We start from the raw sequence: 13,542 nt of genomic DNA on the forward strand, positions 1-13,542 counted from the left end.
AACGTAAATGTCAATATGACATAATGTCACCAAAGCCACCTCGTCGTATTACAAAATAATCATAGTTAAAAAAATCCTAAATTGTGGATGGCAAATTCATTTGGCTCTAAAAAACGAACCAAGGCAGATTTTGACATGAAACAAAAAAACATAATACTTAGGAGACTTGGTTGCAACCGAAAAATAATGTTTTACGAAAATTCGCAAACGAAATTATGCCACAGGATGTTGCAAAGTTAGGATAATAAAACCACGTTTTAATTATCCCCGTACAATAAGTCAAATATAAAGTTTTATCAAAAAACTGAATATACCAAATTAAAATTGATAAATGTATACACAGTGTGCTAAAAAACCATCAAAGCAGGGCTAAAAATAAAAAAATTAAAATACTTTAAATTTCTACGTTGCGTTTGAGTGTATCTGAGTGTATATACATGTACTTATATATAAATATCTTAAATATTAACAATTAACATTTATTACATATTAATTTGAGTTCATCACATACTTTAAGTTGATACATAGATTTCACTGAAAATTATCGATAGAAATTTCGATACAATGACATACAAAACTTTCGTACAGAAGGTCCCTCAACAACAAAATGTAGTTGTTTATACAGCAAAATGAGTATTTCTAAAATATTCTTAATACATCATCTATGAAGTAAAATATTGTTAAATATACAATATAAATGTATGGTACACGATATTTTGTAGATTGTATTGGTAGTGTACATTACTGGTATCTTATCGTGTTAAAGATTGGTCATAAATTGTTGTATAATTTATGACCAATAATTTTGTGACACCCTGTAGAGATATATGTACAAACAATAACAAAAAGATTAAAAAGAAAAAGCACTTACACAGTAATACAAACTTATAGGTGACTGCTCAAAAAATTACATCGGTCAAACTGGTAGAATCTTTCAAACGTATAACAGAACATAAGCTTTAAATAATAGAAAACCCGATTCTGCGATTCTACACTTTACCTTCTAGATCATAATCATTCTCTTAATGATCAATTTATAATCTTAAATAAGAATATTTTAAAATTAGTCAAATGTATTTACGTACAAAAACGTTTACCCTGTTAACAAGAATCCCCACTAAAATATACCCAGTAATATTATTTTATTTCCTAAGAGACATTCCAAAAAAATAGATGACATTAACAATGACTTAACTAACACTTAGACCACTACCAAATAGTTTACAAATTCGTACTTCCAAAATATAGCTACCTCCACGTCGCTTGGTTTAGGTCAAGGTTGCTAAAATAGTAGGATGTGTATAAGTAAGAAACTATTATGAGGGCGAAAATGTTGAATGAGCTATTGGACAATCCATCTGAACCTGTTTGCATTGCAGCTGGCATTTCACCTAGAAGAAAAATACATTAGGTAGTGATTTGTATACACGCTGGTAATAATTTAGTATGTAGTTTTAACAATTAATATTGCATTTCTTGTATCTATTCTCATACTGTAATTTTGACACACTGGATATATGTTGTACACTACATCTTGAAGCTTATTTTTAGAATGATGATTCCAATGGCTGATAGAGAATGGTCCTGATATATAGGAGAGGTGCGGAGAAGTTATATCCAAGTAAGTACCCGCTGGCATATGGTATGTCGATACTGATTCAAGGCTACAATGGAATGATTTTTGCTGTTGGCTTGATAACAGATACGTACATGAAATACCATAATATGATTCGACTAGCTGTGACACTAAGATCAGGCAGGCAAGGAGAACTACTTGATTATTTTCCCAAAAGTACACTCCAAACTAATACCGTAAAACAAAAAGAATAGAGGAGGGAGTGCGCCAGCAACCAGGTCGCTCGTGCGAAATGTGCGTTTGGAAAAGAAAGCGAAACACAGAAGCTTCAAAGCAGAAAATCAATAAATATAGGGACAAGGAATGTCACAGATCTTCTCCAAACTGTAAAACTTCATGTAGAAGGGAAACACACTCGAGAGATCAAGGATATTTTAAAACAAAAAACCACTCTATTTAACTATCAGCATCTGATAACACTGGATCTAGTAGAGTAGCCATACTAATAAATATCGAAATATATCAGGCCGTATGAAACAATAAAAATAACAACAAAATTTCGATGTTATTTTAGTATTCATTCTCACGACAGATACCTCAGATGAAGACATTGACGACATTTGCAATAAGATCTTGAAGAAAATTACATAAATGGGGCCAGTATACATTATTGGAGACTTTAAGGGAAAAGTGAGAAAAATTAAAAATTAACCACATTTTCTTGAAGACATTCCAAGTACATAATGATATAAACATCTGCCTTTAGGGTCATGTCACTTTCATTAAAAAATCATGACAATGTAGGAAATTCTGAGACAATCTTCTCAAGTATTTGTGAACATAAAATGACCGAATTTTTCTTGAAAGAGTTACTTTGTCATTGGCTGTGAAGGGTATTTGCTCCCTAAAGACTCATGTTCAGTGTGTTGTGTCTATCAAAAAGTCAGCTAGATATTCCAATCTTGACAATCATTTTTCATCGCAGAATAAGTATGACACTATTTTTTTCAGTTAAAAGCATTAAAACTTCTGACCTGATTTTCAAGAGAATAGTAAAAATTTTCACACCAGATAACCATCTGACGTCTGTGTGCAAGAGAGGAGTTTTGAACCTGCCTCCATATCATACATCAAGGAAAATAATTTTAAATTAAAGCCCATGGACTTTATGAAAATAACTTTCACAGCATCTGGTAAAACTTGTGCACTTTGGTGTTCAAGAGCAACTTTATATACTTTTGCTGCTACTCTCATCATTTTTCCTGACATAGATTTTGCTCCATCTATGTCTAAACCCATACACTTTGTTCAAGGAATGCCTATTTTGAGCACATACTTATCAATCAGGTTAAAAATGAGTTCCGCTGTAGTGAATGATTTAAGTGGTCTGCAGAACAAAAACCACAACTTATTCATGATAATAAAATCATACAAATACAACTAGCTGCGCCATGTACTTTTTAAATTTCTCTGACTTATTTTTCTCCTAACACATCTATAACCTTATCTACAACGGACGGTAGTAGAAGAGTCTCATTTATTGTACGAGGCTTTTCATCTTTTACAATCCTGAATTAGCAAGGTAGGACTCGGTTATTAAGTTAGTATCAGTAGTGACAAAGCTTGTCATACATTTATTTTCTTTCTTGAAAGAAGTAAAAGTAGAGTACGACCACCAGTCATACGCGCACCAGCGGTTGCGAACCCCTACTTTACGGCAAACACGTAAGATATGGACTAAGGTACTTATGCAGGGTATTGTAGTCGTAGAACCACAAACAAAAAATGGGAGACCGCAAATGAGAGCAACAGGATGGCGCAAAATGGAAACAAACTGCCAGCTACTAAAAAGAAGGTTTACACCATACACCTTTGAGAGCTATTAAAACGAAAACAGCCATCCGAAGCAGAAAGATCAAAAACAAGAGTTAGAGATTTCCATTGGAAAAAGCAGCTACAAAAGCAGCAGAAAAAGGAAAAGGAGAAAGGAAGGTCGTTGGTACTTCTAAATTAGCAAACAAAAAGTCTGGAAAAAATAGAAGAAACTTGAAAGCAATTCAGAAGAAGATGAAGATTTTGTTCCAGCTGACGAAGACGATGATTGAGAAAAAATAGGTAACATACCAGAAAACAAAGACACATAGTGCATGTTTTGTGCAAGTTTTCTAGAAGGTCTGCACAAAAATATAAAGAAATTGGTAAAAAATTGATGTTATCCAATAAAGCAAAAAAGAAGGTCCATATTCGGACCATTTTCTGTAGTTTATTTTTCAATGATACTGTTGTGTTGTGAAATAAGTAAGAATTTTGTTAAAAATATTTAATGTGAGAAAATTAAAAACTTACCATTTAATACAAATACTCGTATACTTGCGACGTCAGCATTTGAAGGGCTGCAGGAATATTTTCCAGAATCCGATATATCAGCATTCTGGATTAGTAAGAAACTTGTAGTCACATCGCCTTTTTCGGTGATCACGGTTACTCCACCACGGCTGGAATCATAGCTGATAACCTGTTAAACAAATAAGATTACTAGTTGTTTATAGCTGATTGCAGGATATGATGGGGGAGCGCTGATTGTGGTGTATCTGTATGCCCCTCCGACTGGGTTAGAATAAAAAAGCAGTCTTAAAAGTCTAAAAAGGTATTTTACTGAACATTAAACTACCAAAATGTCTCCCTCACTTACAGCGGAAAGGACAAAAAATTTATGCAAGCTCAGGAGTCTTTTACTATAAGAGATATTTGAAAACGGCATAAAAGATGTCGAATATATTGGCCACAGAATCCTAAAAACCACCTTCACTGAGGAAAACACTAATCTCTATATTATATCAGTTTACACTCCAAATAATATCAAAACAAATTTTTGAGGTAAAAGCTTTAATATTGCCGAATATAGGATCAGAACATAGTTAGAATATAGGGCTAGAACAAGTTATAAAAGGTGCTATGAGGGCCAGTAAGGTAGACCCACAAAGGGAAAGAATAATGCCTTACTGGTTGAATGCCGAGATTGCGAATTCTAGGTCAGAATGTGGGTACACTCTACGTTGCAGGGTACAGCGTGCAAGGAGACGTAGAGTAAATGCTGATGAGGTGCTGCGAATGGAAAATGAATATCATGCGTAGGAGAGGGTACTAAATAGGCTAATTCACTCTAGAAAAAATAATGCTGGAGACGTGCGACGAGCTGGAAGGTAACACGGGAGTTAGGCGTCTGGCGAATGGTATGAAATACGTAGGGATACGTCTGCTTAGCAAGCTGAACCCTTCTTCTTAGACGAACTCGCTGAAGCGTTAGGGGCCCTTAAAACCTGCAAGACCCCATACCTAGATGGGATAAAGCCTAAGGCAATTAACGTCTGGACCTATTGGAGCTGGCGTGGCTTTTGGGTAATGTAAACGCTGTCCTCATTAGACAGATCTTTCCCGCAAACTGGAAAACATCAAAACCTATACTCCTGCATAAAGGAGAGGAAAAATATCGACCTATTTGCCTCTTTCCTTGTATGTGTAAACTGTTCCAGAGAATGCTGAGCGGGAGAATCGATGAAGCGATTGAAAGGTATAGAGGCTTATCCTCCAGGCAGTAATAATGTTATCACCGCTGATGCACTGTTGGGAGTGCACAGAGTGTTGAATATGGAGACCCGCAACCAAAAATGGACCGCTTTACTTCTGCTAGACGTTAGGAACGTCTTCAATTCATTGCAATGGGGAACAGTTATGAAAAGTGGTTGAGGATGGAAACTTTCCTGGTTACTGAAGGAACCTGGTCTCGGACTATCTATCTGAGAGAAGGATCCTGAGTTGAGAGGGGTGTGATTATGGATATCACGGCTGTGGTGCCACAGGGGTCAGTTACCAGGGCTGCTTTTTGAGTGGAATATAGACAATGAAATATCTAAGTAAGGCTTCCTTGATTTGTTCAAACTATTAATTTAGTGATCCAAGGTAATATCGGTGAAAGTCTGCTTAAAAAAATTATCAAAAAATGTAAAAAATTGTAATTTTTATACGAAGTAGAAATTTTGCCACCAAAACTTTTAAAGAGAGAGAAGATCAAAATAGTCCGTACAGGTTTATTACACGAAACAATACGCTAAAATAGCGCCTTCGAGAAGATTAAAAAAGTAATCACACAAGTGACGTGTTTATTAGATCTCCCCTCCAAACTGAAAGAGAGAGAGAGATAACTGGATTAAATACACTTATTGATTATTATTCTCTATTAATAGGTAGACATTTCGAGTAGTAATCAACCCATATTTTCAGTAAAATGGTCACAATATTCTAAAACTATAATTTTAATCGTTAAATATCCAACATTTGTACTTTACTTACATTGTCGTGATGATACCAAAAGATATAGGCTGGTGGCTCAGGACTAAATCTTATGAAGCAGGTTAGGTTGATGGTACTACCTTTATCGACATGTAAATCTGGTCCTCCTAGAATCTGAGCTGTCGGTACTGTAAAAAAAGCAAAGAATTTAAACATAATGAATTGAAACACTGTATTTACTTAGTTTTCTCAATAACGGCTTTAGCTTTGTTTGAAATTATTTCAATCAATAAAAAAATTGGCAGATTATTTATTGGCAGACGGGAAATTATTTTTGGAAACGGCTTATAGGCATATTGAAGTAACTATATATTGGATCATGTGTCGTTTGATTATTGAGTCTATTAACTGTCAAATGTGATTGAGAATCTGTTATAAATTCTCGACCACTGACCTGACCTTCAACAGATGCTAATTAATTGGTAACTATAACACCACAGATGTTTTTTAAAAGTTAGGCAGAGGATGATATTCCTGATTATGATGCAGTAGATGAGAGAACTTTATCCAGAAAAGCTTTGCATATACAAAAATTATTGAAGCATCTTAGGTGAAGATTTCAAAGTGAGTATCTCGGTCAGTTAAGTTTAAGAGGAATCTCAATCACCAAGACAATTGGCTTATTGGTGATGTAATCGATATTCTTCATGGTAAGGATTATTTAGATTCGACTAGTTATAAACGCTACAGAAAGAGGACAGTTTTTCAGACCCATCCAATGTCTCTATCCATTAGAATGCCCAGCATATTCCACTCAGATGCCAGGTGACGCCAGGTTTTCTAAGTGTAAAAGTGTAAGTAACCTGTTATATTTTATTTTTGAAACTGTATTTTTAGCCAATAGAAGTATTTACTAATAACTAACGTAAATACTATTTAACTATTATTCGATACTAGGCCCGTCATTTCTCATACACCTCCTCATTGTGCTGGTTTATACCGAACTAAATATAGAACAACTTAATTATATATATATATATATATATATATATATATATATATATATATATATATATATATCACCTTTTGACCGAAAAAACCCACCACTCTTCTGAGTGATCCTTAATTTATATATTATTATATATTATATATATATATATATATATATATATATATATATATATATATATATATATATATATATAAATATTTGATCTTGTTAAAAATGTCAGATCTTTATTTGGAAATTGTTTTTAAGTTGTATGTAACAATAGTTTAATTGGTGTCAAACTATGATAACAAATATGGTCATTTGCTATTACTATTCTTAAATACTATGGGACTAAGACATTCACATACTCTTATAAAAAGAAATGAATAAGGTAGAAAGATGTTGCGACGTATTTCCGAAAATTTCTAATTCGACTCACAGTTTCCCAATATGTTATGTCTTTGATCGCTGATTCGAAATATATCTTTCTTTTATATCCTCTTTAAATCACAACACAAAGTGTTGTATAAAATATCAAAAATAAATTGTATCATTAAATCTGAAGCTCAACGGCCAATTTTTCTCTCTGTTTACCCAGACAGGTTTATGTCGATTTTTGTGTCGAACTATTTTATTTAGTAGTTTCTGCTGCTACAATTTTAGTTGTTTTGGTTGTATTAAATATTTTCAATAGTTCATGTCGATTTACGTAATTTATTTTCAAATTTAAAAACAGAAATAACGAATCCAAGAACGAATTAGGCATATCATCATAATGGAAGATCTGTTCTACTTTAATATTGGATGTAGATATAGAATTTGATAAAGTATTGTATAAAATCCTAATTAAAAAAATTAGCAAAACAATATTTATTAATACATCAAACTCCTATACCTCAGAAAAATGAATGAGGCCAAAAAGGTAATGTCTATCCAAAACCAGTCCTTAAATGGCTGAAACTTAACAAAAATAGCAGGCTATCACTGCATTTACCTTCTGCTTCTTTTTTTTCTTCAAAATCAGTCCTTAAATGGCTGAAACTTAACAAAAATAGTAGGCTGTCACTGCATTTACCTTTTGCTTCTTTTTTTCTCTTCAAAACCAGTCCTTAAATGGCTGGAACTTAACAAAAATAGCAGGCTATCACTGCATTTACCTTCTGCTTCTTTTTTTTCTTCAAAATCAGTCCTTAAATGGCTGAAACTTAACAAAAATAGCATGCTATCACTGCATTTACCTTCTACTTCTTTTTTTTCTTCAGTTAAGTGATTGAGCATTTGCTGCATATATTCATTGAACTTCACTTGGGTGTTCTTCTAATTTGGCGTATATTCTCGAGTAAATGACAGTAAAGAGTATTTTAAGGACAAGGCTCATCAAACTAATTAATCTATTTTCTTCACATTTCCTGGCGGTTTTGGAAAGTGAATTGAATATTGATAGTAGCCAATCTTTTGGTAGGTGGCCAGTCTCATATATGCTGTTGAATAGCTTTGTAAGAGCCGTGATTTGGTGTGCCTCTAATAGCTTTAAGATTTCACCATGTACTTTATCAGGTCCTGGCGATTTTGCATCTTTAATTCGCTTAATGGCCATAGTTACTTCTGCATTTGTTATTTCTTGGTATAGTAAACAGTAAACTGAATTACTTGAGAATAATTTTGCGAATCGTTGGATGCTAGCAGACAAGTTTTAGAGCATGTATTGCCTTCCGGATTATTTCTAGTTTCAGCTGGTACAGCTGAATTCTATCAGCTATCAGCAGCTTCTATCAGCATGAAATCTACATTGGTAAAAATATTTTGATCTATAGGCCAGATTCCTGTTGCTCTATATGCATTTATCGCAGTTTTCATTGTGCCTGTAGCTACAATTGCCAGTCCGAATAGTGTTGCCGTTTGGAATTGAGTCATCACACAATCTGGGTGGCTTTTAACCATTTTTTCACATTATTACTACAGTAAGTACTCAGTGGCTTCATAAAACCTACATCTAATGGCTGCAGACGATGTGTGTAATGTGAAATTGAGCATAATAATATTTTTACATTAGACTAAATCAGATTAGTTTTGTTTGTAAAATTGAGTAAGAAATAGCTTCACGACAATTTTTAATAAAATAGAAAACAACTTACCGACTACATTTAAGACGACGAAATAACTTTTTACTGGTTGAGTACTAATCTGGCATTCATAAGTGCCAGCATCTCTCTTTTGAGCCCATTTGATCTGTAAAGTCCAGTCGTCCGTTTCAGGATGGTGATTTGCTTGAAAACGCTGATCGCTGGTGTAGGTGTAGCTAGATACTGTGAGGATATGAATGTCTCTGTGTCTGATCCATGATACCTGAAAACATAAATCTTTGTTAAAAATTATTTAACTTGGTTCACCATGCTAAGATTGAAATATTTTTTCTTGATTGTGGACGAACATATGTAAAAAATCCATAATAAAATATCCTGGCCGTAGTAAAATCCGCTCTTCACTAATTTCTAAGTCACAAAAGTGTTGTGTAATATATACTATAACGCCAAAAATTTAGTGATTATTGTGATATTATTTTAGTTGCACTTTCCAATCTTTTTAATTACAGATATGTCAATCAGGTACCTTATCTGGATAAGGATATAATACTAGTGCATCCTTCTCATCATCTAAAGCAGGGGTGCAAAACTCGCGGCACGTAGGTAGCATGTGGCCCGAGATGAACAAAGTAAAAATAAAATAGAAATGTGAATTAGAATCGAAATTAGTACCAACCAATGTCTATATCGAAGCCAAGCGGTAATCAAGCGCAAAATCGCCGATGAACATCGAATTTTCCAGATAAAGTGGGAATTGAGCTTTTTTTTCTAGCTTCAGGAACTGGATAGCTGTGATGACTTGGCTCTGGTTCGATAATATATCTGTGATGTCGTCCTTCATGCCTAGTTCTTGGCGTCGTTTATTGTAATGAGGGCAGTCCACAAGGATGTGTAGAACGCTTAGTGGAGATTGGCAATAGTGGCAGATTGGCTTAGGTGTAGAATTCATTAGGTGACCATGTGTAAATCTGGTGTGACCGATACGCAATCTTCTAGCAACAACCATCTCATTTCTAGTTATACCAGGGATAACGAACCGCTCAATCGTCTGATCTATGTGGTGTAAAAATGTACTGGATTGTTTCCAATGATTCTGCCAGTAATTTCGTACGAGTTTCTTTATATTAGTTTTTAGGTCACTGGCAATTTGTATATTGCGTGGTGTACAATTGGATACAGCAGTTTCTTTGGCAAAGCGATCGGCGTTGTCGTTACCCATAATCCCGATGTGGGAGATAATCCATATGATAGTGATATGGATGTCGTGGATGATAATATTTTGGTAAATGTCATGGATTTTTTCTACAAGAGGGTGATTAGTAAATAGATTATTGATGGACTGGATAGAGGCAAAGGAGTCTGTACAGATGGCAATATGTTGATTGGGTGCTGTACAGAGTTTGAAGGCTTGGTAAATAGCATACAGTTCACCAGTGTGAACGCTGCATGTGTCAGGTATTTGACATGAACTAATGACTGTTTCCGTAGTGGTAACCGCACAACCAACCCCCGTTTCGCTCTTTGATGCGTCAGTGTAGAGTACCCGATCGAATTTCTTAAAATTAAAAATTTCTAGTAAGGATTTCCTAATCAAATCCTGGTTGGTTTCTGCCTTACTAAACTTTGTAAGTGACACATTAAATTTCGATAAAGTTTTGGTCCAAGGAGAATTCTGCGGGATCGGGAGAGGGTTAGTTAGGGATAAATTTATATGTGGTATTAAAGTTGGAAGTAGGAGGGCGATAGTGTGTATGCGTAGAGCAGGAGGGTGAGTACTAGTATAGTTGGGTAATGTCAGCAGTGTTTGTACTGGATTAGAAAGGTTAGCTGAAGTAGAGGCAGCATAAGAAAGAAGGAGATATTGGCTCCTAAGCCAAAGAGGGGGTTCGTTGGCTTCGCGGTAGAGGCTCTCAGCTGGACTGCTACGAAAAGCTCCTAAACAGAGGCGGATAGCAGTATTATGCACTGAATTAAGGGTTTGTAAGGATGTTTTGGATGCTGACAATATATATATATATATATATATATATATATATATATATATATATATATATATATATATATATATATATATATATAAGTATTTTAAGTAAATGAAAATGCAAGTTAGTCTAATTAAAGTTGCAGAAATTGTTTGTCCTGAAAATTCGAAGGCTTTTCAAATAATTTCTTTATCTCAAAATACACTTCCAGAAGGAATTACCGACTTGGCTGCCAATTTAAGTGATCAGATCAAAGCAAAATCATCTAGTTTTTAAAATTATTTCGTCGTCTATGATGAAACTATGGACGTTGGTGACATAGCTCAATAAGCTGTGTTTATTTGTGCTTGCGAAAAGGATTTAACCATTTTTGAGTAATTATTGAAGCTAATACAGATGAATGGTACTACTACAGGACATGCTATATTTAATAGTGTTTTTCAACTTCTGCAAAAAGACAGTTGAAGCTCCTTCCATGACCGGAAAAAACAAGGGCTTCGTAGTATTACTACAACAAAAGCTTAGTAAAATTCATGGTCCAAAAATTATCATCCGTATTGCATTAAAAATCAAGAAACACTATGCACGAAAGTGATCAAAATGGAGAATGTTTTGTCATATATAAAAAATTTATAAATTTTATAAGATCTAGAGGCTTAAATCAACGGAAATTCAGGTTTATCATACCATAGCGAGGTACGTTGGTTATCTTTCTTCAAGGTTCTCAAATAATTCTGGGATTTCAAAGAAGAAATATGTATTAAGAAATATGAAAGAGTTTGTACAAACTAAAAATCGAGATACAAGCTTGTTCTTTGATTAAATATGGTAGCACGATTTATCTTTTATGGTTGATATAACCAAACACTTATTCAATTTAAATTTATTGTTCCAAAGCAAGGATCAGATCATTACGAACGTGCTTGGTATAAATAAAGCATTCAAATGTAAATGATTCCTTTGGAAAAATCAACCGAAAATGAAGATCTCAAACACTTCTTAACGTGCAAATAAGAACAAATCTAGTTTAGGTGATACTAAATCGTATCAAAAATCCGCAGAAAAAAAATTCAAATCTTTGAACAAAACTTGAAACAGTTTTAGAGGTTTAAAGATTATAATTATTGGAAAGACAAATTTTGTTTGATTTCTTTGATTTTCTCAATAAATATAAACACAGTACCCAGTAGGATGCAAATACAAGAGATTGTGATTTAGCGTTACTCAAATTTGAAGGCAAAATTCATTTGAAGCCACACCAAGTGGTTGAGCTTGAATCTTACAAGTATTTACCGGCAAGATTCTAAAATACTCGAAAATTTGCATACGAAATTATTTCCATGTTTGCAAGTACTTATCAGTGCGAGCAATTATTTTCTTTTACGAATGGAGACCTCCTATCCGAAACTGTATTAATACCGCTCACGTTCGGTCAATTTTGAAAGTAGTCTCGGCCAAGGATCAGTACGTAAACAAGAGTCTAACTATGTGTATGTTTATTACACTGTACTATTAAAAAATATATTTATTTCTATGAACATTGATTTTTTTTCCCGCCCACCATAAGTTAAGCATTCTTTATTTGTCCCTATTAGCTTTTGACAAGTTTGATGACTCCCCTGATTTAAAGAATATGAGCATAATATCCCATTTAGCCACTAACAGTTCTTTTTCTAACCATCTTCCGCAGTTAAACTATAGTTTAAGTCTAATTTTGGGTCAGAGAAGTTTCAGACTCCTGTCTAGTGGGTTAATATATACTAAATATGAACGCTAACAAAAAAAGAGGTGAATAAATCGCTAATGTGGAAACTTTAAATCCTTCGATTTTGCCAAATAGTTCTTGCGGAGATAGTGTAACAGAATGGTGGAAACATACAGTTAAAGATGATCTGCAGAAAATGGGAGTAAGACAGTGGGATATAGTGGCACAGGACCGATAAAAATTTAAGAAAATGGTAACGACAAAAACTGATAAAGAGTTGTAACGCCATTAATGATGATGATGTCTATTAGGTTGCTTAAGCCTTATTATGTATGACAATCCTATAAGAATTTACCGACTAATTTACCTTCTCTTACTGGGCACTCTTTTGTTCTGGGGTTGAGAAGCCGGCTACAAAGATGGATATACAAATGAATGGTTAACGCTATATGGACACCGAAGGCAATAAGAAACTACTGTATTAAATGTCGCCATGATTCCCCAGAAAAAGCAATATGCCATTAAACATTTAACTACAAATTGGACATAGAGTCGGAAATGGAAATCGGGGCCCAAGATTCAACAGGAGAGTCGAATTAACAGAATCGCATTACCAAAAGACGTCTCATGAGCTTCTCATACTTCAACGGTTTCGTAAACATGCGAAAATCTCGTGAAGAAAACCACTCGGAATAACTATGATTTTGAACTTTCCCGAATCGCTTCGAAAAACATTTTTAAGCATATCTCATCGAAATAAATACTTTTGCTATCTTAGTAATTTTTCGAAAAATGCCAAATGAATTACAATTCTATAAAAATCCTTATAACCTTTAAACCTTCAAGTATAAGTAAGAATATTTTGACAAGGATAAATGGATTCTGTCTTGCTCAAAACATGGAACCAAATATTT

The 13,542-nt window shown here is 34.1% G+C and overlaps 1 protein-coding gene across 1 annotated transcript in view; it reads right to left on the reverse strand.

Annotated features, from left to right (window-relative positions):
• Nucleotides 1-998: 998 nt before the first annotated feature.
• Nucleotides 999-13,542, reverse strand: part of LOC140452967 (zwei Ig domain protein zig-8-like) — a 30,642-nt gene continuing 18,098 nt past the window's right edge. The window contains exons 2-5 of the mRNA XM_072547283.1: nucleotides 8,993-9,203; nucleotides 5,927-6,054; nucleotides 3,923-4,091; nucleotides 999-1,391 (exon numbers count right to left, since the gene is read on the reverse strand). Coding sequence (XP_072403384.1) covers nucleotides 1,249-1,391; nucleotides 3,923-4,091; nucleotides 5,927-6,054; nucleotides 8,993-9,203 — 651 coding nt within the window. The 3' untranslated portion in view covers nucleotides 999-1,248. The remainder of the gene's footprint in view (nucleotides 1,392-3,922; nucleotides 4,092-5,926; nucleotides 6,055-8,992; nucleotides 9,204-13,542) is intronic.

This window comes from Diabrotica undecimpunctata, chromosome 11 (genome assembly GCF_040954645.1).
Source record: "Diabrotica undecimpunctata isolate CICGRU chromosome 11, icDiaUnde3, whole genome shotgun sequence".
Taxonomy (NCBI): domain Eukaryota; kingdom Metazoa; phylum Arthropoda; class Insecta; order Coleoptera; family Chrysomelidae; genus Diabrotica; species Diabrotica undecimpunctata.